At 51.4% G+C, this 24012-nt stretch overlaps 2 protein-coding genes and 1 long non-coding RNA gene across 5 annotated transcripts; 2 read left to right on the top strand and 1 right to left on the bottom strand.

Moving 5' to 3' along the window:
• The first annotated feature begins 558 nt into the window (after positions 1 to 558).
• Positions 559 to 4735, top strand: MYDGF (myeloid derived growth factor). Its single transcript, XM_042887267.1, has 6 exons — positions 559 to 729; positions 1468 to 1518; positions 2297 to 2358; positions 2806 to 2887; positions 3429 to 3501; positions 3872 to 4735. The coding sequence occupies exons 1-6, from the start codon at positions 574 to 576 to the stop codon at positions 3949 to 3951; spliced, it is 504 nt and encodes a 167-aa protein (XP_042743201.1). The 5' UTR covers positions 559 to 573; the 3' UTR covers positions 3952 to 4735.
• Positions 4736 to 6493: 1758 nt separating this feature from the next.
• Positions 6494 to 12812, bottom strand: TNFAIP8L1 (TNF alpha induced protein 8 like 1). Its single transcript, XM_042887270.1, has 2 exons — positions 12473 to 12812; positions 6494 to 7908 (listed from the first exon to the last, which is right to left on the bottom strand). The coding sequence occupies exons 1-2, from the start codon at positions 12642 to 12644 to the stop codon at positions 7346 to 7348; spliced, it is 735 nt and encodes a 244-aa protein (XP_042743204.1). The 5' UTR covers positions 12645 to 12812; the 3' UTR covers positions 6494 to 7345.
• A 3102-nt stretch (positions 12813 to 15914) lies between these two features.
• LOC122188731 lies at positions 15915 to 23832 on the top strand. Of its 3 annotated transcripts, none has more exons than XR_006181635.1 (7): positions 15915 to 16510; positions 17095 to 17191; positions 17728 to 17789; positions 19807 to 19938; positions 20252 to 20399; positions 21540 to 21687; positions 23229 to 23832. It is a non-coding gene; the product is annotated as an uncharacterized LOC122188731 (long non-coding RNA). The 3 variants fall into 3 exon arrangements; XR_006181634.1 differs by having other exon boundaries at positions 17071 to 17191; XR_006181633.1 differs by having other exon boundaries at positions 15915 to 17191.
• The last annotated feature ends 180 nt before the right edge of the window (positions 23833 to 24012 follow it).

The raw sequence follows: 24012 nt of genomic DNA, 5'->3' as shown, positions 1-24012 counted from the left end.
AAAGGGACCTCTAAAGACCATCTTCTCCCACTCTGCAAAGAACAGGGATGCCTACAGCCCAATCAGGTGCTTTTCCTTCCATCTGAATCTCAAATGCCAGAGCTCTGAGATTTTTGGCCACAACTGCAGCTCTCTAACTCAAACATTATCCCTCCTAGCCTAGCTCTTTATAAAGTAACTCCTTATCAAAGCAAACCTGCAGCACACATGAAAAAAAAAACCTTAACTTCCTTCACCTTCTGCTGCTTATTTCTGTGTCTATCAAATACCGTGGGGATTCGCTCTCTCTGAGAGCAAACACAAGGCCATAAAAAGGGGAACACACAGCCCTGAAATGGCCAGCCCGCGGGATGGCTCCAGGGGCGCTGTCCATGTAGACGCCGTCACTTTGTCCCGTATCCTAATGGCTCTTTGTCCCAGTCGTGAACAGTCCTCGCAGTCCCTGCCCTCACTCCGCTACGTCCCGGCCCAGGCTCCCTGCCCACACACAAGATGGCCGCCACGGCGCCCCCTAACCGCTCGCCGCCCGCGCTGACCCCTTCCGCCCGCCGTAGCGCGGGCTTCCTTTTCAAGATGGCGGCGCCCTGCGGTCGGAGCAGTCGGTGGCTGTGGGCCACGGTGGTGCCGGCCGCCGTGCTATGCTTAGCGGTCCGGGCCGCGGAGGAGGCAAGCACAGCTGATTTCGACGTGAGGCCCGGCGGAGAGGCTCACTCTTTCTCCCGGAGCCTGGTAAGGGGAGAGGAGGGTCGGGGAGAGGAGAGTGTACGCGTCTCTCGCTGATTGGTGGGAACGCATGTCGTTCCTCGCTCCTGGCACGGGGATTGGCTGACAGCAGGGAAGGCGGGACGAGTGGTAGATGACAGGGGTGGGAGGTGGGGGATCTGGGCCGGTTGCTGTGGGAGCGATGCCTGGGAAAGGGGCCTTCAGGTGGGGGTGGACTAGAAAGGAATGAGATCTCTAGGAAGGAAGGAACCGGGATCGGGTCTCCAAAGAGAAAGGGGTCTGGGGCGCCAAAGAATGGCCACTAGCTGAAGGAAATGTGTCGCCACCAGGGTGGGATGATCCCTGTGACCAAGAACTCCCTAGGCCGGGTCGAGAGGGGGGTTCAGTGGAAGGAGATGCTTCAAGGGAAAGTGAGGGGCTCCAAGGGAAGGAGGAGTCTCTAGGGAAGGGTGTGCTGAGGGGATCTGGTGAGATGGGAACTGCAGGTTCCTGCCCACTCCCTAGCCCAGATCCTCAGGGTTCTGTTGAGACCCTTAGAGCACCTCCTGGATGAGGGCTTTGCAGCCCCCACCAATACTGGGGCTCTTCCTAGAGTCAGACCAGTGGGGGATCCTCTGTGCCCACACCCCTCGTGGCCTTCTCAGGTGTTCCCATGTCTCATGTTGGTGAAGTACTGATGTTGAACAGGTAGATTCACACAGTTTGTCACTCCATGGCCAGGCTGCTGATCTTCTCTTTCTCCAGGGAGATTACACCTGCACTTTCACGTACTCTGCTCAGGGAGGAACAAATGAGGTGAGTTGGGCAATTTGGATTCTTCCTTTGCGCTCAGTCTGGCTGCACAGAACAGGATTCTGTTGTTATCAGTGCTGACAGCAGTAGTAACTGGGAAAGACTGATGTGCCTCAGAGATAAAAGGCTGCTGTTCTGCCAGAAGCCTCAGTTGGTCAGTCATCATTTTGTCCCCTAGGTTTAGTTGTGGCCAGGACAAGAAACTTCTTTTTCTACAAGAAGGAAGTGGTTTCCTTTGTGATCAGCTGATTCCAGGGCCCAGGAGCTGAGGGAGGATGGTGGCACCATTTCCGACACCATGTGTTAGCAAAAATAGCGTTGTTGGGTTTGCTTCTTTAATGGAAGCGTCCTCTGTGTGTTGCAACAGTGCTGTGGCACACAAGGCCATGACATTTGTAAGTTTTAATGAATCTTGGGGCCAAATGCTTTCAGTGGAGAACAGAGTTATCATTTCATGCCCCTGTAGGTAGGAAGGGCCTTGGAGGAGTAACTCCTTAGTTTTTAGGAAACTCTGCATAGAACCAGGTCCTTTTATTTTATTGTAAAATGGTATGAGACTTGTACTCTTTTCTATAACTGCACTGATGAAATTGTGGGGAAAAGAGAAAGAGTGACCAGGGCTCCTGCTTTGTGCAAACAAAATAGAAGGGGCCATCAACAGCTGTTCTGTAATTATGTTTTGCAATTTCACAGTGGTGCTCCTGCACCTAGGAGGCGGGGATGAGTTGGAAAATGGGAGATGTTTCTCAAGATTAACTGTTGCGGCTTTTCCCCTCTGCAGCAATGGCAGATGAACATTGGAGTCAGTGAAGACAACCTGCTCTTCTCCTGCTCTGTCTGGAGGTGTGTGGTTTAACCTGAAAAGCAACAAGCCAGGTGGCGGCTTGGCCAGGGTTCTTCCCTGTGGCAGCAGGGATGGTGCTTCCTGGCTTTCCTCTCCCGGGAGTTGCTGTGACTCTGGGAGGTCTCACAAGCCAGGTGATGTTTCTTCCCCGATTTCTTCACTATACTAGTTGAAGCTACAAAAGAGCTAGAGATGGCTGTGGAGGGAGGGAGCTGTGTATCCTGCCACTCCTCTACACTTCCACCCTCTCTACCAACAGCAGGGATTAGAAGAAGCTGTCTGATTTGCCCCTTCACTGGAAAGTCAGAGCAGGATGGTCTCTAATGCTTGTGGCCTAGAGAGAGCCAAGAACCAGAGTGCCACTGTGCCTGACCCTTCCCTATGATCTCACCTCCCATTATAACCTTTCCCTGCTTTAGATGCCAAAGGCTGTGTTCTTATTTTAGGCCCCAAGGGAAGTCTTACCTCTTCTTCACCCAGTTTAAATCAGAAGTGAAAGGAGCCAAGATAGAATACGCCATGGCTTATGTAAGTCCAAGCTGATGACTCTGATATATAGGCATGTGGGAAGCTGCTGTAAAATGTGGGTTGAACATTGAAAACTTTCATGAGACATCTGTCCAGTAAAAAATACTCCACCATGCCCTTAATTAGAGAGTGGTGGCAGTCAGGACCGAGTGTCTGCAGAAAGACCCTCCAGCACTATTTAATTTCTGCTCCTTGTATGCTGTGGGTTAACTGCTGGTTTTGCCAATGTCATTGGCTCCAAAAGACACCATCCTGCCAGGATGCACAGGACAAGGAGCACCTTGATTTGTCTCAGCAAATTCATTCTTCCATCTCTTCGACTTCCAGTCATCTGAAGGTTGCTAGTTTGTGGTTTAAAAGGAAATGGAAACCTAGCCAGGAATTTTCCTTCAGATTTCCTTTGCAGATGTAGTTATTTCACTCCACATTATTAAAAGACAAGTTTTTTCATTTTCAAAATGTGATGTTGTTTATTTGCTTTAGATGCACTAGCTTCTTAGATTACCTCAATTGCATAAGCTTTTTTTCCTTCCTGTTTCAGTCTCAAGCTGCAGTGGGTGCACAGAGTGACATCCCCTTAAAACAGGAAGAATTCGAAATCACTGAAACGACAGGTCTGTGACTGCGAAAACTACATGAAAAAGGGCCTGGTGTGGGAGACAAGCCTGGTTGTCTACCAGGAGATGAGCAGTTAAGCTTAAAGCCAATAGATGACAGCATGGAGGCAGACACTGCACATTATGGAGTCAGCAGTGTAGTGTTCATGATCCATAGTTGGCAGCAAGATTTTGCAGGTCCCCTTCCTGTTTAAGTGTTAATTGGCATAGGGAAGAATGGGTTTATCACAGAGTGCTTGTACTGTGCATGTAAAGAACGTCAGTGTCCAACTTGCTGGCTTTTTATCATCCTGGAAGGGAACCAGCAGAGCTGTTTTATTTATACCTTACCATCTGTTTATCCTGTACTTGTTTTTTCTCTTTGTAGTGTCTCACAGGGAAGGCAAGTTCCGCTTTGAACTGTCGAAACTCGTGATTGTAGCAAAAACTCCCCATGATGAGCTGTGACTCTGAAGATGCTGTTGGGCAGTGTTTTGGCCAGGAGACCATGGCAGACAATGGAGTTTACTTATTATTGGCAGTTATTTCAGTTGGCCAAACCTTTCATGTTTTCCATATTGAGGTGCGCTAGGGTCCAAGACAAGTGGGGGGCGTTGAGGTGTTGAGAAAAATGCGTTCTGTCTTGTGTCAGAGTAACAGTGTGCTTTGCAGCTGGAAACATCCTCTGAAAATCCTGATCTAGAGCCAGCCATTCTGCTGCCTGCTTTCTACTTCAGTGATCTGCTGAATATGGTAAAGCAGCCCTCTAAAACAGCACTTTATCTTCCTTGCTAGGAGGAGCAATGCAGCAGCTGGATTTAAGCAAGATCTCCTAAATGAAAGTTGTTAACCCTGGAGTCTCTGGAAGGTGGTAACAGGGTTTCTTTCTCTGGAAGCTTTACAGAAGAAACAAATTAAATTGGGTAGAAGGGGGAAGGAAGGGATAGGGTTGGTCAAAGCCAATTGACTTCTTATGTGCTACTGTGGAAAACCATCACTGGCTTAATTGGAGAGGATGTTCTGTTCCTGTCCTAGTACAGATTGCAGATTGGGATAACTTGGCATGGGGAAGGCAGTTTCTTATTCTGGCACAACCCAGGAATCAATCCAAGCAACACTTTCATGTCTCAGTAACAGTGCAGGACTATTTTCTATGTACAGAAGCATTTTTTTTCTTATCTAAAATACTAACAGCGAGGAAATATGGAATTCCTATCCTGTGTAAATACACAAATAAAGCATCATCTTCTCACCTGGGTTTGCTTTGGTCTATGATTCCTGTTCTCCAACTGGATGCCTAGCAATCCAGTTCAGCGCTTCCTTAGCCAGGAGTTGCTGAGATGTCGTGCAGGAGGTGGCTGCAGGTTTATGGGGGATCTGCACATCCAAGAGGTATCCCAGCAGCCCACAGGAACCTGTAACCCAGTGCTGTCATGATAGGTGTTTTGCCCAGAGCTGATGCCTGGTGTCAACTGTGGTCATTGTTAGCTTTTCTGTTTTGTGGGAGTTTCCTCAACTTTGAGAGTACTTTGCACTGGGAATTTTACAGGCTTTGTTTTCCAGAGTGTTCCTGGACGTTTCTTTCTCCACTGGGTGGCTCCTGGAATTGCAGATAACCTGCAGGTCTGAGGAGTGATCTCTTTCCCTTAAACCAGCTGCTTGGAGGGAGTCAGCAAAACAGAATCAAAGGGACTCATTTCCCAGACTCAGATGGCCAGTGTTGGGATAGAAATCTAGGTTGTGAGGTGGCTCTGCTAGCAGAGGGTGAGCTCTCCATGGCTTCACCAGGATGGGAAAGTGGGTTTGAGGATGAGGTGTGTGTTTGCTGTGGGGTGCAGGGAAGAACATTCAGATTAGGGATTTGAAAGTGAGGGAAAGCTGGTGCCAGGCACTTTGTGAGTTGAGCTTGGTCCTCTCTATCGCACAGGAGAGTAAGAACCCTTGGGGACAAAGAAAGCAGCTGTGATTCAGTAGGGACTACTCTGAGCAGAGATGCTTCATACAGTTAAGGAACATGATGCAGCTGGTGCTGATGTGCGCATCGAGAACAGAACAGTGAAGCATTTTTGGCTGCCAGCGCAGCAGCATCCATCAGCTCCATTCCACTTTGTGTTCTCTGCATCTACCGACACTCCACCAAGCGGTGCTGAGCTGTTAGCAGCCCCAGCTACTCTTAGGCATATACCTGACAATTGCAGAAAGCGCAATGGAGATAGGAACATCTGTTCTCAAACGTTGCACACCAAAGCCTACCCTTCTCTGCCTTCTCCAAAGGGCCAACAACTCTGTGACTCTTGGCTGCATTCTCCTATGCTCATGCATGTATATGCACCTTACTCCACATCCCGAGCTTGCTTTGCACAATTAAATTAGCCGCGATACTTAAAGCCATGCCTATGAAATGACGGAGGTAGAGGCTTTCTTTTACTATTAAAGGCTGAAACTTACCACTGCCTTGAGCTGGCAGCTGGAAGGGAGCAGTGGATGCGAGTGGCTGGGTTGTACCTGTGAGCACTGGAGACATCCCACAGAGCACAAGGAACAAGAAAGTCACCAAGATAAGGCCAGCTGATGTTGCGCAGTGACTTGTCTATTTTCAAAGCAAAGATCAATGTTTGAAATAGGCCAAGGCTGGTGCATCTATGCTGAGAGCACAATGCACTGTAAGGCTGCCGCTTCCCTTTTGTCACTGGAGTTGTGCTTTTTTTATTCCTGCTGTGCAGCACAGGGACTGATGCAGGGAAGCATGTGGGTGCATGTACAGGACCCCATACCTTTGGTGCTGATTTTGCACCATGGTTTTTCCCACCACCTCAGCGTTGGCTGTGCAGCACTGCTGTGCCAGGGAGCAGCGGTTTGAGGAGGAGGATCTTTGTTGTCATGCCAGGGAAAGGGAAAGCAGAAGCCTCAGGCACAGTGAGCAATCTTCATGCAAAGGACAAACCTAGCAAGCTAGTGCCCATCGCACTTGTTTGGTGACCATCACCGCTTTGTATGAACCACACAGAGCACCAAGCCAAACCAGTTGAGTTTATTTAAATAACTCATAAGGGCTACAGAGTTTTGTAAAAAACAATTAGAACTCACTCAAGGACATGTAAAATGTGTGAAATACTTGGGACAATGACAAAGGAAGGCATCTGAGTGATCACAGTGATACCATCCACAGGAGGCTGTTTGGGGATCCCAGCTGAGCCCAGGATGAAGGAGAACACAGGGCCACCAGTGTGCTTCCAGCCCTGAGGGACCACTGCTCACCCGTGCAATTGGGGATCTTTCTGGTTGCCAGGACTTGCCCTTGGGAGGCCAAAACCCCTTCCAGCCTGCAAGGCACAGAAGTACCCTCCTAAGCTGGGCAGCGTAAACCTAGAGCATGGCTTGCTCCCACTGTGTCATGGAGGTGCTGAGACCTTGCCAAAATAGAGCCATGATAATGGTATCACACCTCCTCACCAAGCAGCTGCCCATCTGCTTGGATTGGTGTTGCACACTGCCAGTCTTTGGTTTGTTTTCTATAGAAGGATTACAGTCAAGTTCAAAGTGGAGAATCCAGTTGTGGCCAGTTCCTTGGACTCAGAGCTAAGAGCACTTCATGGGCAAAGGAAAACCAAGAATACAGCAGGAGCCCAGGGAGCCAGAAGCCCTGGAGCACTGCAAAGAACTCAGCCAGGAGCAAGGTTTGCAGATCCTGGGCAAGGAACGGACAAAGTCAGGAGGTTTGGTCTTTTATATAAAGAGGAGAAAATGAGAGAGTTAGCATCACAGAGAAGAGGACAAAGCCCCGTCATCACCAAAATGTCTGTATGTCCTGTCTTCAGGCTCATAGGTAATGGGATGCTGAATCATGTTGCCACCAATGGCTTCAAATGTTGTCCTCCTCCAGCATCTTATTGACACCTTCACAGATCCTCTTCAGGTGGGTGCGGTAGGGCTCGGCTGGCCCGTAGAGGGCTGAGAGGAACTCGTAGTCTGCAAAGTGGTTGAAGACATGGTTGATGCGGGAGTGTGACTTGGCCGTCAGGTGGCTGCTGACAGCCTGGTGCAGGAGGTCTCGGCACTCCGTCAGCACACTTGACATGACCCTGCGGTCAAAGGTAAAGTCTATCTGGTGGAAGCTGACTGCTGTCATGGCCAAGGTGTGCACCTTCTTGCGGAAGCGCTCTATCACCAGCAGCTCCTCAGGGCTGAACTGCCCATTGCGGTACAGCACGCTCAGCTTCATCACAATCTTGATGAGGTTTTTGATGATCTTCTGGGCCTCTTTGCGATTGTGGGTGTACTCCTTCGTGGCTCGATAAAGCTCGTCCAAGATCTCGCTGCTTGTGTCGTCAATGAAGACATTGGCCATGGTCTTGGAAGCCATTTTGCTCAAGAGCTTCTTCTGGGCCTGCAAGGCCAAGCTCTTGGTGCTGAAGGTGTCCATCTCTGCGGGGAAAAAGAGGCACACATGGTTCAGCCCACATCCTGGAACTGCCCCTACATCCTCTCCTCCCCGCACACCTCGCACTAAAGGTAAGACTAGGAGCAGCTCTTCCTCAGGAGGCTCTGGCTGCCAGAGGAGAGGAGCTCACACCCCAGCTTTGGTTTAGGGATGACGTATGGGGTGTTCCTGACTCTCTTCCCTAGTTGCTGGGGTAAAACTGCAGTACAATTCCCATGAGACCTTCACTCTTCTACTTCCCAAGATTGCCACTGCACTGCACTGCAGGAAGGGGCTCCTGTCCCATCACTTTACTGCTTCCTTACAACCTGACTCATTTCCTGTAGGTTGAGACAGGTGGGGCTGAGTCACCCATTGTAGCCACGTGCAGCTCTGTGTGGTGACAGCTGTTCCAGTGCGAGGATGAGTGAGAGATGCAGGTTGCTTATGCAATTATCTGCATGCAGCACAGTCAGAATGGTAAAAGGAGAGCAGGGAAGGGATTGCTCTATAAATACATCACCATTGGTTCTCTTGATCGTGGAGGGAAAAGAAATATTGAAGCTAAAGGACACTGCCAGAGTGAGAATAAATTAGATACAGAGAGGAGAACTGCCAACTGCCCCATACACACGGTGCTGCCAGAGCTGAGCCCATGTCCTGGGCTCACAAATGGCCCCAGCCGCAATCCCAGGCCATGAGCCCCCCCATTGGCAATGGGCTTTGCGCCCTGAATGCTCCCAGTGCTACAGGATGCTGAGCAGGAGCAGTGCCTGTATAAATAGAGATTCCCACGCCTGAGCTCTTTGTTGGGCAACCACAGTCAACGAGTAAAAGCAAACTCCACCCATGGAATCATGAAAAAATAGGAAGCGCCCACTCCTCCAAAACACTCAACTGCAGTCACGGACTTTGCTTCTGCATTGATCCCAGGGGGAAGCTTCCACACCCCAAAGATTCAATCAGCTCCCAGTGGGAGATTTTATGGGCTTTTTCCTGCTGGGAAGGGTCCCACTGACCCCTGGTCCCATTGTTGGCGGAGGGGCTGTCACGACTATCAGTGTGCGGAAGAGTCTGCTTTGCCCTACTGAGCAGTCTGCAGACTGAAATAAACCACCAAATTTCCTTCCTGTCACTCAAGTCTGCAGCCCTATGCTGGGCTTGTTTTTTTTTCCTTCTTCTTCTTAATGAAAACGCCCTTGAAACCCAGGGTCTGCTACTGAAAGAGCAGCACTACTGTACACTGAGCCCTGCTCTGGAAGAGCACAGTGTAGCGTCGCCCTGGCAATGAATGGTGGCTTTGCACACAGCCACTGTCATTTCTTTGGACTTTTTTCCAGGAATCTGAACCCAACTGAGAAAAGTCAAGCTTCCTGGGAGCTTTGCAGACTCCAGCAGGACTTGAAGGCATGGCCACGCCATGGGGCTCTGCTGAAGGCTGCAACATCTGCACTGGGTTCTATACCCGGATATCCTGTGGGACCTGTGAAGGTGATGCTCCAACACACCCCAAAGCACTGCAATGAGTTCCCGCCAGGCTGGGCAAATGCAAGGTCCTTGTTTCAGCTCAGGGCTTTGGTTAAGCACTGAAAGCTGCTCAGCTGCAGGAGCAGAAAGAGACCTGGAGATACAGGAACAGGAGGTGCAGAGGTGGGGTGGAGAAGGAGGAGACCCTCTGGTCTGGGGGATGAAATTCTCATCCACAGAGGGAACAAAAACCCCATTACTGGGGTCAGGGGAGTCCCAGTCTCACACCCCACACTCACCCCACACTGGTGTCGATCCGGGTGCCAATCACCAGGCGCCCACAGCACTTCACCATACAACCCCACTGCACTCCTGGCAACCCCACAGCAGCTCCCATGGCAGCGGGATGAATATTTGATGCAGAAATGCAAACACACTTCAATAATGCATGGGGCAGTGTGGAGCAAGCGTGCAGAAAGGAGGGCTTGAGCTCGGAGCTCCTCCACCTCCCAGCTATGTTCCTGCCCACCCCACCACACTTCCATTCCCTCCAACACAGTCCTGAGGGCAGCACCACTGTCTCCTATTAGGGCCAATGCTAAAAGTCAACATTTCAGGGTTGCCATCTCCTTGGTTCCCTGTGCTGTGTGTGCTACACCCCCTCACTGCCACTCAGGGAGATGCACGCATTGTGCCGCATTGCTGCTCTGCTCCCCAGTGCCGCCCCTATCACTTTCCTCTGCCAACCACCAAGCGCCCAACCAACATTAATTAATTAAACCTCACTGCTGTGCCAGATCACAGGAGAAGGGCCAGAGCTGCTGGGGTGTAACCAGAGCCTGACCCCACAGTGCTCAGCCCTCCCAGCCACGTGCTGGGTGACACAGAAGGAAGCCAGTACCTTTGGTTGTCACTGCTCTGTGTGTGTGTTGTCATGGGTGCACACAGCCCTGCAGGAACATGTGTGCAGAGCAGTATGAGGCCAGAGGGGAAGCACCCTGCAGCACAGGGGAAACCTTATGACCCAACAGAGTGAACAGGAGCACAGTGAGGGCAGGGGACAAAGAACACTGTGGGGACGAATCCTGAGCCCTACGCAATGCCTCACTTGGTTGCTGTGTGGCCCTGCTCTGCTGTTCTGGGACTCATTGTTGAATTCTGGGCCATGACTCCCTTTCCCTCGGCCGTGCAGCAGCAACACAGCAGTGCTAAGAGCTGCTCCAGTACTGCTCATAGCCCCATGCCATCCTGCTGGTGGCTGTGCTGGGGTCAGGAGCACAAGCCCAGATCTTCAGCAGAAGCAAAAAAAGGGGAAGAGTCTACCCAAGATGGCAAAATGCCTTTGGGGGTTTTTGAGCTTTTATAACCTGAAATCCCTCCAGGAAAAAGTGTCTTGCCCATTCCTGCAGCACAGCAGAGTGGCGCACACAGGGCACAATCACCTTGGTGACAAGGGGCCAAAGGCAGCACAGAAGGCCTGAGAGAAGGGGAGAGCCAGACCACAGGAAGAGTCATTGCAGCACCCTGCATGCACCCATCACTGTTCATCCTGGTGCCCCCTGCCACCCAATGGGACAGAAGCCAAGAACATTGCAACAAGCTCCATTGCAACTAGCCCAGCATCCCCGAGCAGCCTGCAGGGCTGGGAAACACCTGACTTGGTCCCAGATCTGAATGGGCACCTGGGAACTTCAGTGTGCCCAGCAGCTCCAACATGGCCACGCATGGAGCTGGGTGAGGGGCTCCCACTACCAGCCCCAGCCTCAGGCATGGGAGGGAAGAGGGCTCCCGCAGTGCTCCCTTCCCTGGGGACATGGCCATGGACGCTGCGTGGGAACAGCTGCTGGCACCTTGAGGGGGCCCCTGGGGAAAGCACCTCTATGCCATGCTTGGAGATCTGGTGGTGTCATCATGCCCAGGGGCTCAGCAGCTGCAACACGAGGAGGAGGAAGGGGGTATTTTGGAGCACCCATCTCGCCTTCTATTTCCTCCTTCCCTTATCAGGCAGACAACGACCACTCTCTCTTGTGAGAGACAAACTTCCTTTCTCCCTCACCAGGAGGAGACAGAGGCTCAGGAGAGCGATGGGGAAGTGCAAAACAGAGGGGGAAGCAGCAGTGCCGAGGCTGCACAGCACAGTGCACACTTCCTGCCCCTGGAAGGCTGCAGCAAGGGCAAAGCTAAGCAAAGTTTTGCAGATAGACTTTATCCTGATGGAGACAGTTCTGTAATGGGACCACTGCTGCAGCCTTCCTCCAGCGATGCTGTACTTCAGGTCACAACACAATGTTTGCAGCACCCTAAAAACTTTTTGGTGTGCTCTGCAGCAGTCAGGACAGTGTCATGTCACACCAGGCGGAATCCTCCCAGCCTCAGGGGTCCATCTGTGGTGCTGGGGGGGAGGGGGGAGGGCTCTAGGCCCCTGGGAGCTGTGGTGCCCCGCAAGTCCCCCACATGTGCAGGTTGGGGCTGCCATGGAGTGAGAGCCATGTTGGGCACCATGGCCCTGTTTGTGCACGGAACAGCATATCACATCCTTCCCGGAGCCGCTTCTCCGCTTCCCTTTTCAGACCCTGGTTCAGCTCCCCCAAGCTGCACAAACCCAAACACCCCCCACTATGCAGGAAGATGGGGACCAAAGTATGCTTCTTCAACTGCTGCAGTGAACCCCTCTCCTCTTTGCTGCTGTCCCATATTTTATCCAGAGTGAAAGCCGAGGCAGAGCCCCACACAAGACCCAGCTGCCCCATCAACACGTCCCTCAAAACTGTGCCTCACCGCGGCCCTCAGTCCCACACTCGTGCCCTGGGACACCTCCGGGACCCCCTTCTTCCCGCACTATGCAGCACATAGCCCCGGGGCAGCCCGGAGCCGCTCAGTTCTCTCGGCGCATAGTTCCATCCCCCCCCCCCCCCCCCCCCCCCCCCCGGCTTTTCAGAGCCACCCGGACAGGGGAAGCTGCCTCCGTTGCCGCCGCCGGTGAACCCCAGAACCTCCCAGTGACCCCCAGTGCACAGAGCCGCGGTTCGGGTAGAATCTCGGGCATGCAGCCCCCCGCGAAACGATATCAGGGACAGCGAGCCCCACGCCTACAGCCCTTACCTGCACCAGAGCTACAGGGGCTCCTCCTGTGGGACGGGGTGTTTATTTTCCCGGGGCCTCTTCGTGCTCGGTCACAGCTGTACCGGTACCCCGTACGCCGCCGTGCCCGGTGCCCCCGGGCTGCTCCGGACCAAGCGGGGCCGAGCGGGGATGCAGCGGGGGCGGTGCCCATCGGCGGTGCTGGCCAATGGTGACGCGGGGCTTGCTACGAAGCTGCCAATAGGAGGGGGGACAGGGGAGTACCGAGGGGGCGGACTTCCCTCTCGCCCCGGGGTCATCGGCACCGGTACCGGCCCCAGGACCGGGACGGGTGACCCTTCCCTGGTGCGCTGTGGGACTGACCCGCCCCGGATGGAGCCCGGCAGTCGGGTACCCGAGGGCAGCTCCAGCCGCTGTTGTCGTTCCGGTGCCGCTGAGCTCCTGTCCGGGAAAAGCCGTTCCCGGACGGCGGGGAAATCCCACACGCAGTGGCCGTGCTCCGACCAAGTGGGATTGGGGAGGGGTCCGCTGCCAGCGCTCAGTGTGGTACCGCCCGCTCTGAGAGGCCCCTGGAGGGCTCTAAGGGGCACTGTTGGGCACTCGGTGACTCTGGGAGGATACTGGGGAGCAATGGGAAGCTCTGAATTGCACTGGGGGGCTGTCATGGGCTCTGAGGGGCATAGGGGCACTGGGGGACTTTGGGTTGTATTGTGGGCTCTGAGGGGCACTGGGGGCCCGAGGGGACACTGGGGTGCCTTGGGGGGCTCGTAGGGGTACTGGTGGGCACTGGGGGACACTGGAGAGCACTTGGGGGGTTCTGAGGGGCACTGGGGTCCCTGGGGAGCTCTGATGTGCACTGAGGGGTTCTGAGAGGCTCTGGAAAGAAGTGGGGGGGCTTGGGGACAACTGGAGAGAACTGGGAGGCTCTGGGGGGCACTGCATTGCTCTGAATGGCACTGGGGATCTCTGAGGGGCACTGGGGGGCATTGAGGGGCTCATTGGGGCACCATGGAACACTGGAGGCACTGAGGGGCTCTAGGGGGTGCTGGGGGGCACTGGGGTGTTCTGAGGGGCTCTTAGGGGCCTTGGGGACTCCAAGGGGCCACTTTACTCCCCAAAATATGACAGTTTCTCCCCAAAATATAAAATTTCTCGTGGTCCGCGGTCTCTGCTGCCACCGCGTGGCAAATGTTCGGAACTGCACGCGCGGTGGTGTGCCGAAAACACCGCATGCGTAATGCTATGAAGAGAAAAGCGCATGCGTACAGGTGTGCCAAGAAAGGCGCATGCGTAGCGTTGTGTCGATGCAAATGCGTGCGTAGGGCTGTGTTCCGACTGGCGGCAGGTGTGGAGGCATGCCAGGAATGGTGCACGCTGTGTCGGACTTGGCACGTGCGTAGTGTTTGCCGGATCTGATGCATGCGTACTGCTTTGTCAACAACAGTGCGTGCTTTGTATTTTGGGCGCGGGCTTTTGTGCTGTTTTGGGGCAGTCTGAGGGTCCATGCAGCTTACATCGAGGCACGGTGCAATGAGTCATACTGCTCAGGGTCTGAATTTGGGGCATTTGGGCTTTTTGTTGTCATAGCAGGGATCCATCTGGGCCCTAGATTTGGAGACAGGTTTGGGGCCAGGTGATGAGGATGGTCAAGCATAACCTGCCTTTCATGAACCTGTGCTGACTAGGCCTGATCTCCTGGACACTGCACACATGCTGTGCAATCTCATCTAAGATGATTTGCTCCATAACCTTCCCTGGTACCAAGGTCAGGCTAACAGGCATATAGTTCCCCGGATCCTCCTTACAGCCCTTCTTGAAGATGGGAGTCACATCAGTAAGCCTCCAATCCTCTGGGACATCACCAGTTAACCAGGAGCACTGATAGATGGCTCAGAGGGGCTCAGCAATCACCCCCGCCAGCTCCCTCAGCACCTGATGGTGCAGCCCATCCGGTCCCATGGACTTATGACAGTCCAGACAGAGGAGAAGTTCTCTGACTATCTCCACCAGAATCGCTGGGGGCATATTCTGAACAGCGTCCCAGACTTCCAGATCGGGGCATAAAAAGCCCAGAGAATAACTAGCCTGGCTATTAAAGGCAGATGTAAAGAAGGCATTGAGGCCCTCAGCCTTCTCCTCATCCTCAGTGACCACATTCCCTGCTACATCAAGTATAGGATGAGAATTATCTTTGGTTCTTCTTCTGGCGTTGATATATTCATAAAAGGATTTTTTTATTGTCTTTTACTGCAGAGGCCAATCTGAGTTCAAGTTGGGCTTTCGCCTTCCTAACTTCCTCCCTGCATACCTTAGCTACTTCTTTATAATCTCCCCAAGTAGCCTGCCCCTTCTTCCAGAGGACGTAGGCTCTCTTTTTCTCCTTGAGTCTCAACAGTAATTCCCAGCTCATCCACACTGGTCGTCTTCCCCTACGGCATTCAGAGACAGCCTGTTCCTGTGCCTTTAAGATTTCTGTCTTGAGGAGCGTCCAGGCTTCCTGGGCCCCTTTACCCTTGAGAAGCGACTCCCAAGGGACCCGCGCTACAAGCACACTGAACAGATCAAAGTCTGCCCTCTAGAAGTTCAAGAAGGTGGTTTTGCTGGTCACTCATTTGACATCCTCAAGAATGGATAATTCTACAGTTCCACGGTCACTCTGCCCAAGACGGTCTCCAATCTTCACTTCTCCACCAGTCCTTCTCTGTTAGCAAAGACCAGGTCCAGCAGGGCACCGCCTACCAGTTGCGTAAGGAAGCTATCTTCCACAAGTCTATAAACCTCCTGGACTGCTTTCTCACTGCTATATTATATTTCCAACACATATCATCAACATACATCATTCCTTGATGTTTAACCCCATTGATGCACCAACATCACCTTGCAGTGTCACCCCACCACATCACATCACTGCAGTATCATCCCAATCTCACCACAATATCAACCCTGAGCATCACTCCAGCATTACTCCTTGATGTGTATTACCTCAGTAATACCCCAGCATCACCCATCATCTCAATAACATCACCCCAACAACAGCCCCTGCTCTGCTGTCAATCCCAGTGATACCCCAGCATTACATCCCAATGTAACGGTACATAGAGGCAAGTAGCAGGTTCACCCACTGAGGACACCCATATAATCAAAGAATGTTAGGATGCTATAATCACAAAATAAAAAAGAGAGATAGGCAAAGTACACTATTATAACAAAAGAGAATAAATGGAAGGCTTACCCTTAGGCTGAGTCTACCTGCAAATCACCAGTAGGGGCAACCTCCAGAACAGATCCTTCCCTACTGGTAGCCAGCTCTTAAATAGGTCTAGGAGAGGTGCAGCCTGGCTCCACCCCTTCCGGCAGCGCAGGTGAATTGAATTGCCTTCACCTGTGCTCCTCTGGCTGACTCACAGCTCGCCTCGGGTGATCAATCAGAGGTTCAGGCCATGACTCAGCAGTTCCCATACAACACCAAATCCTGAAATATTTTCATGATGGTCTTTAATTGCAAAGCAAGCAGGTGACACACATTTCTCACTGGGGAGCCATAAGCTGACCCTGGCAGTTTGGCCAACAGCACTTGCTCCATTCACACCGGTAATCTCAACCCTTTGCTGTCCAGGCTGCACACACAGCTTCTCTACATCTTGCTGTGTTTTGAAATCTGTGCTCCCCTACCTATTAGAAACATCACCAATTGTCTCTGAGGACAGATTGGGATCAAAATACGTGGGCATATACATACGTACGTCATAGCTCATCCACTGATAAACCTCCCATTGCTGGACAGGCAGACCCAATTACCTGCCAGTCATTACTTTTTATTTATTTATTTTTCGTTCTTCATACAGGAACTGTGAGGTCACAGTCTGAAGTAGTGATTAAGCACCTGGTGAGGGGTGTAGCCCTGCGAGCACAGGTGGAAGCAATTCTCCTATGGGACCAGATAGGGCTGAGCCTGGCTCCACCCCTCCCTGATCGCATTTAAGGGCTGGCAGCCATAGAGGTAGCATCTCTTTGTGGAGACTGCCTTCTTGGAAGCCTTGGGTGAGCCTTTGGAGTATGGTAAGTGATTCCTTCTATGTTTCAAGGCTGTGGGCTTCTCTTTTTGTTAGATCTTGCCCATATAGCCGTCAGCCCTTCAGCGTGGTCAGGATCTGTATCTGCAGGCTGTCTCTTTTGGGGTGTGGGATGTGTTTCCTTCTTTATTGCAGGGCCATTATCTCTCCTTTTTGGGGTATCCTGATCACTTTTAAGGGTTGGCAGCTGTAAGGGTAGTAGGGAGTGCTTCCTTTGGAGTGTGGGGTGAGCCCTTGGAGTGGGATGGGTGGTTCCTTTTTTATTTCAGGGCTGTGATCCCTCCATTTTTTGGGGGATCCCGACAGCATTTAAAGGTTTGTAGCTGTAAGGGTGTTTTCTTTTCCTGGAGGCTGCCTCTTTGGGTGTGTGGGGTGAATATTTCCTTTGTTATTTTGATGTGAGCTCTGTGTTTTTTGGGGGATCCTGACCACGTTTAAGGGCTGGTAGCTGTAAGGGTAGGGTCTCTGTCTAGAGATTGCTTCCTTTAGAGTGTGGGGTGAGTGTTTGTCTTTGGAATGGGGCAGTTGATTTCCTCTTTGTTGTAGGGTTATGAACTCCCCATTTTTTAGAGGATCCTGACCACGTTTAAGGGCTGGCAGCTGTAAAGGCATCATCTGTACCTGGAGACTGCTTCCTTTGGGATGTGGAGCAAGCACTTGGAGTGGGGTGAGCAATTCTTTCTTTATTGCAGGGCTGTGAACTCCACCTTCTCGGGGGATTCTGAAATGGCTTAGAGCAGCTGTATCTGCTGTGCGTGTCCTTACAATGCCCTTCAGTTCTTATCTAAGGGAGAGAAAGGGTTTCTCTCCCTTTCTGAGTTGCTGATGGAGGGATTGGTATACGTTTCTTTCTTTCAATGCTTTCTCATTTCTGGAATGCTTCAATCATCCCCAATAATGCTGGTTGGCTGACTGAGCACTTCCATAAAGGGGTTCTGCATTTTGTAGATTGCATTTGTAAGTCTCTTTAAGCCCACTACCTCTGGTGGAGCCTGTTCCCTTGTCATGATTCTCACCACATAATCTCCAACCTGGGGCTCCAGACATAGTTTGTTTGCTGCCACATCATCCCAGCCCGTTTCATGGCTGTAGCGAACAGTGCCATGTATTAATTCCACCCATGCAGAGTTGTTTAAGGGTGTTCTGTGCATAATTATCATGTATTAAATTATGTTTTGTGTTTCTTCTGATCTTATTTTGCAGCTCGATGGGGTTTAAGGATTGCCAGGGCTCCTCTAATCAGTGGTGTGAGAACTGCAGAGCAGGTAATGGAACATCACAAGCCCTGTGTTGGCGCATCGCTTGTATGCAGGCAGGTTTGTGATGACTGTGGGGAAACTCACTTGGGGATGGAATAGGCTTAAAATGGGCTCGCTCTACTGGTTCTGTGCTCCCATCCCTGTAAGCTCCATGGCTGCTCATAGAGTGAGGTGCATCAGCCGGGACCTGAACCCCAGTGGCCATTTACTACATCCTCGCTCAGTATAATACAGTCTGCACCACTCGAGCATACTGACCACAGGTGTTCCGTTCCTGTTTTACGGTTCTCTCCAATATCTCCCTTATGGATTTGTCAGTGATAATGGATCCCAGGGCATCGTTGTCAGAGCACGTTGTGGCTGACCACCCCAGGGTCCTACAGCTCTTTCTGTTTTAATGGCAGATCTGGCTTTGTGTTAATAAGAAAGAAAGGATTGTCCTCTTCTGGATGACTACAGTCAGGATTTCCCCAGATATCTCATCCCATTTGTCAGGGATGCTATTAATTTCCCAAACTCCCACCCCTCTTCCTCCCATTCCCTGACCCACATTAAGTAGCTCTGCAGCTCTGGGACCCAGCGGTGTGACAAAATGTGGCCCCTGGTCTGCTGAATGCTGGGTCTGGCACAGAGAGGCTCTGTGACTGATGTGGAGCATCTGAACTGGAGTACTTGGTGCCATTTATGGTGATCTGGTCTGACTCCCCCACAACAAACAAGGACATCCACAACTAGATCAGGTTGCTCAGAGCCTGACCCAGCCTCGCCTTGGAAGGGACAGGATGACAATCATGTGTCTGGGTAACCTGTTCCACTGTGTCACCACCCTCACTGTACAAGATTTTCTTTATATCTAAGCTAAATTTTTTTTTCTTGTTCTTTCCTTTAGGTATTGAAAGGTTGTTCCCAGATCACCTCGAAACCTTCACTTCTCCAGGCTGAACAGCTCCAGCTCTCTCTCTCTTTATAGGAAAGGTGTTCCATCCCTCGGTTCATATTTGTGGCTGTTCTCTGGACGTGCTCCAACAGCTCCACGTCTGTCTGCACTGTGGGTATCCACATCCAGACACAGCACCTCCAGGTGAGGTCTCACTAGAGCAGAGGGGCAGGACCACCTCCCTTTGCCTACTGACCGTGCATCTTTGGATGGAGCCCAGCACACGGTTGGCTTTCTGGGCTGGGAAGGTATACTACTCAGCCTGTTGAGGTCCCTCTGGATGGCGTCCCGTCCCTCTGGTGTGTCACTGCACCCCACAGCTCAGTGTCAGTAGGGTTCACTGTCAGTGTCACTGATGAAGGGGCAATCCCAGATGTTTAGATGAACTAAGCAAAGAACACCTTGAGAGCAGCCCCACAGAGAAGGATTTGCGGATCCCGGTGGATGAGAAGGTGGACATGAGCCAGCAGAGTGCGCTTGCAGCCTGGAAGGCCAACTGTGTTCTGGGCTGCATTAAAAGAGGAGTGGCCAGCATGGAGAGGGAGGTGATTGTCCCCCTCTACTCAGTTCCTGTGAGGCCCCATGTGCAGTGCTGCGTCCAGGCCTGGGGCCCCCAGCACAGGAAGGATGTGGAGCTCTTGGAGCAGGTCCAGAGAAGGGCACTAAGATGATTAGAGGGCTGGAGCAGCTCTCCTATGAGGAAAGGTTGAGGGATTTGGGCTTGTTCAGCCTGGAGAAGAGAAGGCTTGGGGGAGACCTCATTGTAGCCTTCCAATACTTGAAGGGAATGTATAAGCAGGAAGGGCTGTTTATGAGGATGGATAGTGATAGGACAAGGGGAAATGGTTTTAAACTGAGACGGGGGAGTTTAGGTTGGTTATTAGGAGGAAGCTTTTCATACAGAGGGTGGTGATGCACTGGAACGTGTTCTTTAGAGTCACTTCCAGGAGGATCTGCTCCACGATTTTTCCCAGCACGGAGGTGAGACTGACGTGTTGGTAGTTCCCCGGGTCACACTTTCTATCCGTAATGACAGGTGTGCTGTTGCTTTTTTTTTTTTTTTTTTTTTTTTTTTCTACTAATCAGGGTCTTCTCCTGACTGCTTCAACTTCGGAAATACCATTGAGAGTGGCTCAGTGACTGCAGTGGTGAATTCCCTCAGAACTCTGGGACTCATCTCGTCAGGACCCAAAGACTCCTGGATGTTCGGGCCCTCAGGTGGTCCAGAACCTGATCTCCCATCACAGTGTAGTATAGGGAGGGGTCTGTGGGACTGGCATTGCTTCCTCAATCCCCACCTACCAAACCAAAGGTGAGGGCTGTGTATAATGAGCAGTTATCAGAGAAGATGGAAGCAAAAACGTTGTTGGGTACCTGAGCCTTCTCCTTATCTATTGTTCCCAGCTTCACTGCTGCTGGTAAGCAGCACTGTGCATGGAGTGCAGCCACGTTGATCAGAGAAAGGAGTGCAGGTTTGTGAAAGAGGCGCATCTGCAGGGCAGTGCCTTCATTACTGTGTTGTGTCCAACAGGTGGCAGCAGAGCTGTGGTGCTCCCGAGTGCTGTAACGACTGCACAGAGATGTGTGGGTCTTCATGGGAACAGCAAGGAACTGGAATCTGCATCTCTTCGAATGCCTCAGAACCTCGCTTTGCTGGCTGGTAATTGTCTGCCCAGCAGGTAAGGGCAATGCACACCCACCAGTGTTTACCCACTCCATAGCATGGCACAACATGGTGCTCCCAGAGCTCTTAATTACACTTTATGGTGCCCAGAAAGCTGCCTGTCCATTTCTTTCTGTGTTCTCCTTGTCTCTGGCCTTTCGCTGCAGTGTTTTCTTTCCCTTTGCCCTTGCTGTTCCTATTACATTCTCTTGCCCTCCTGTTTTTGTGCTTCATGCCACTTTTATTTGGCCATTGCCCATGGGTTTCTTTGCCTCATTCACTTCGGCATTCAGTTTTGGCGTTCCGTGCTGTGTTCTCTCGCCCTCCTGTTGTGGCACATCCTTCCATGTATTTTGGCCATTATCCTTGGCATTTCCTTCCACATTCTCATGTCCCTTGCCTGGGAATTCTCTTGCCCTCCTGTTTTTGTGTTCCATGTCACATTCTCTTGGCCGTTGCCCTTGGCTTTCTTTGGCCATATTCTCTTCAGGATTCAGTTTTGGCATTCCCTTTTATGTTCTCTTCGGCCATTGCCCTGGCCTTCCCGGCCCCGTTCTCTTTGGCCTTCCCGGCCCCGTTCTCTTTGGCCTTCCCGGCCCCGTTCTCTTTGGCCTTCCCGGCCCCGTTCTCTTTGGCCTTCCCGGCCCCGTTCTCTTTGGCCTTCCCAGTTGCCCTCTCCTTGCCCTTGCTTTCCTTGTGCTTTTCCTTAGCTTTTGCCCTTCTGTTGCCGTGGCTGCCTGCTTTGCTTTGCCTTTGCTGTGGCTTTCTGTGGGTATTCTGCTTGCCTTTGCCTCTCTGGGATTGGCTGGGAGACAGCGTTAGTGTTCAACTTGAGCTGAAACCATAGCTTAATGGGAGTTCTAATGATAATTACATTAACCTGCAGTTATCTGTAAATGGAACCCTTAACCCAGTATTAAAAATGTCTCATAAGCTAAATGCTGCCATAAAAATAATGCTCCATGTTTTTTGTTAAAGTAACCTTAGTTGTAATTGTAGTGTAGAATGCTGTTGTTAAACTAACTGTAATTTCAACCCTATAAATAGCATTAATTATATCCGTAACTCTCCCTTGTGTTGTCATTAGAGCAATGTGTGTAGGGTGCAGCCCTACATCTGCAGGGCAGTGCCTTCATTACTGTGTTGTGTCCAACAGGTGGCAGCAGAGCTGCGGTGCTCCTGAGTACCGTAACGACTGCATGGAGATGTGTGGGTCTTCACGGGAACAGCAAGGAACTGGAATCTGCATCTCTTCAAATGCCCCGGAACCTCGCTTTGCTGGCTGGTAATTGTCTGCCCAGCAGGTAAGGGCAATGCACACCCACCAGTGTTTACCCACTCCATAGCATGGCACAACACGGTGCTCCCAGAGCTCTTAATTGCACTTTATGGTGCCCAGAAAGCTGCCTGTCCATTTCTTTCTGTGTTCTCCTTGTCTCTGGCCTTTCGCTGCAGTGTTTTCTTTCCCTTTGCCCTTGCTGTTCCTATTACATTCTCTTGCCTTCCTGTTTTTGTGCTCCATGCCACGTTCATTTGGCCATTGCCCTTGGCTTTCTTTACTGCATTCACTTCAGCATTCAGTTTTGGCGTTCCGTGCCGTGTTCTCTCACCCTCCTGTTTTGGCATTTCCTTCCATGTTCTCTTAGCCATTGCCATTGTCTGGGCATTCTCTTGCCCTCCTGTTTTGGCCGTGTTCCATGTCGCATTCTCTTGGCCGTTGCCCTTGGCTTTCTTTACCACGTTGACTTTGGCATTCAGTTTTGGCGTTCCCTGCTGTGTTCTCTTGCCCTCCTGTTTTGGCATTTCTTGCCGTGTTCTCTTGGCCATTATCTTTGGCATTTCCTTCCACGTTCTCTTGGCCCTTGCCCTTGTCTGGGCATTCCCTTGCCATCCTGTTTTTGTGTTCCATGCCGCATTCTCTTGGCCGTTGCCCTTGGCTTTCTGTTGCCACATTCTCTTCAGCATTCGATTTTGGCATTCCTGGCAGCATTCTCTTGCCCTCCTGTTGTGGCATTTCCTGCCACGTTCTCTTGACCCTTGCCTGGGCATTCCTTACGGTGTTCTCTTTGACCTCTTGTCTTGGTGTTCCAGCCACATTCTGCATTGGCCTCCTTTGCTGTGTTCTCTTTGGCCTCCTATTTTGGCACTTCCTGCCGTGTTTTCTCATCCCTTCCTCGGGCATTCCGTGTTGTGTTCCCCTGGCCTTTTGTTTTGGTATTTTGTGCTGTGTTCTCTTGGCTTTTGCCCTTGGCCTTTCCTGCTGTGGTCTCTTTGGCTGTGTATTTTTGCCTTTCCTGTTGCGTTCTCCTTGCCATCACCTTGGCTTTCCTTTGGGTGCTCTCTTTGCTTTTGCCCTTGCCTTAGCTTGGCTGTTTGCTTTGCATTTACCTTGGCATTCCATGGGAGTTCTGCTTCCCTTTGCCTGCCCTGGGTGTCCTGCTTGCCTTTGCCTTTGGCACTCTGGGATTAGCTGGGAGGCAGCATTAAAGTTAACCTTCACCTGAACCCATAGCTGAATGGGAGTTCTAACGATAATTGTGTTAACCTGCAGTGTACCTGTGAACCAAACCCTTACCCCAGTATTAAAAATGTCTCTTAACCTGAATGCTGCCATAAAAATAACGCCCCGTGTTTTCTGTCAAATAACCTTAATTGTAATTGTGGTGCAGAATACTAATGTTAAACTAACTGTAACTTCAAACCTATCAATAGCATTAATTATATCCCTAACGTTAATTATAATTATAATTAATTATAACCCGTGCGTCATCATTACAGCAATGTGCTCGGGGTGCAGCCCCACACATGTGGGGCAGCGCCTTCATTACTGCGCTGTGTCCAACAGGTGGCAGCAGAGCTGCGGTGCTCCTGAGCGCTTTAAGGACAGCATGGAGATGCATGGCTCTTCACAGTGACAGCAAGGAACTGGAATCTGCATCTCTTCAAATGCCCCGGAACCCCGCTTTGCTGGCTGGTAATTGTCTGCCCAGCAGGTAAGGGCAATGCACACCCACCAGTGTTTACTCATTACTTAATGAGGCACAAGGTAGGGTTCCCAGAGCTCATTTATGTACTTCATGGTGCCCAGAAGGCTGCCTGTCCTGTTCTTTCTGTGTTCTCCTTGCCTCCGGTCTTTCACTGAAGCATTCTCCTTGCCCTTGGCTTTTCTTGCTGTGTTCTCTTGCCCTCCTGTTTTGGCGTTCCCTGTGGCATTCTCTTGGCCATTTGCCCTCGGCCACCTTCGCTGCGTTCTCTTTGGCCTTCGGTTCTGGCCATCTGTGCCACATTCTCTTGGCCTTTGTCCTTGACCTTCTTTGCCACATTCACTTTGCCTCCCATTCTGGCATTCCCTACAACATTCTCTTTGGCCTTCAGTTCTGGCGTTCGTGGCTGCGTTCTCTTTGGCCATTGCTGTCGGCCTTCTTTGCCCCATTGTCTTTGGTCTTCAGTTTTTGCGTTCCCTCAGCATTTGCTTTGGCCTCCTGTTCTGGCGTTCCCTGTGACGTTCTCTTTGGCTTCTATTTTGGCGTTCCCTTCTATGTTCTCCTTGGCCATTGCTCCCGGCCTTCTTTGCCACATTGGCTTTGGCCTCTTGTTTTGGCATCTCCTACAGCATTCTCTTTGCCTTT

Source organism: Lagopus leucura, unplaced genomic scaffold (assembly GCF_019238085.1).
Source record: "Lagopus leucura isolate 7727_CA_CO unplaced genomic scaffold, USGS_WTPT01 Super-Scaffold_100076, whole genome shotgun sequence".
NCBI classification, from domain to species: Eukaryota; Metazoa; Chordata; class Aves; order Galliformes; family Phasianidae; genus Lagopus; species Lagopus leucura.
The sequence above is the reverse complement of the archived record's forward strand: the minus strand, read 5'-3'. Positions and strand labels throughout refer to the sequence as shown.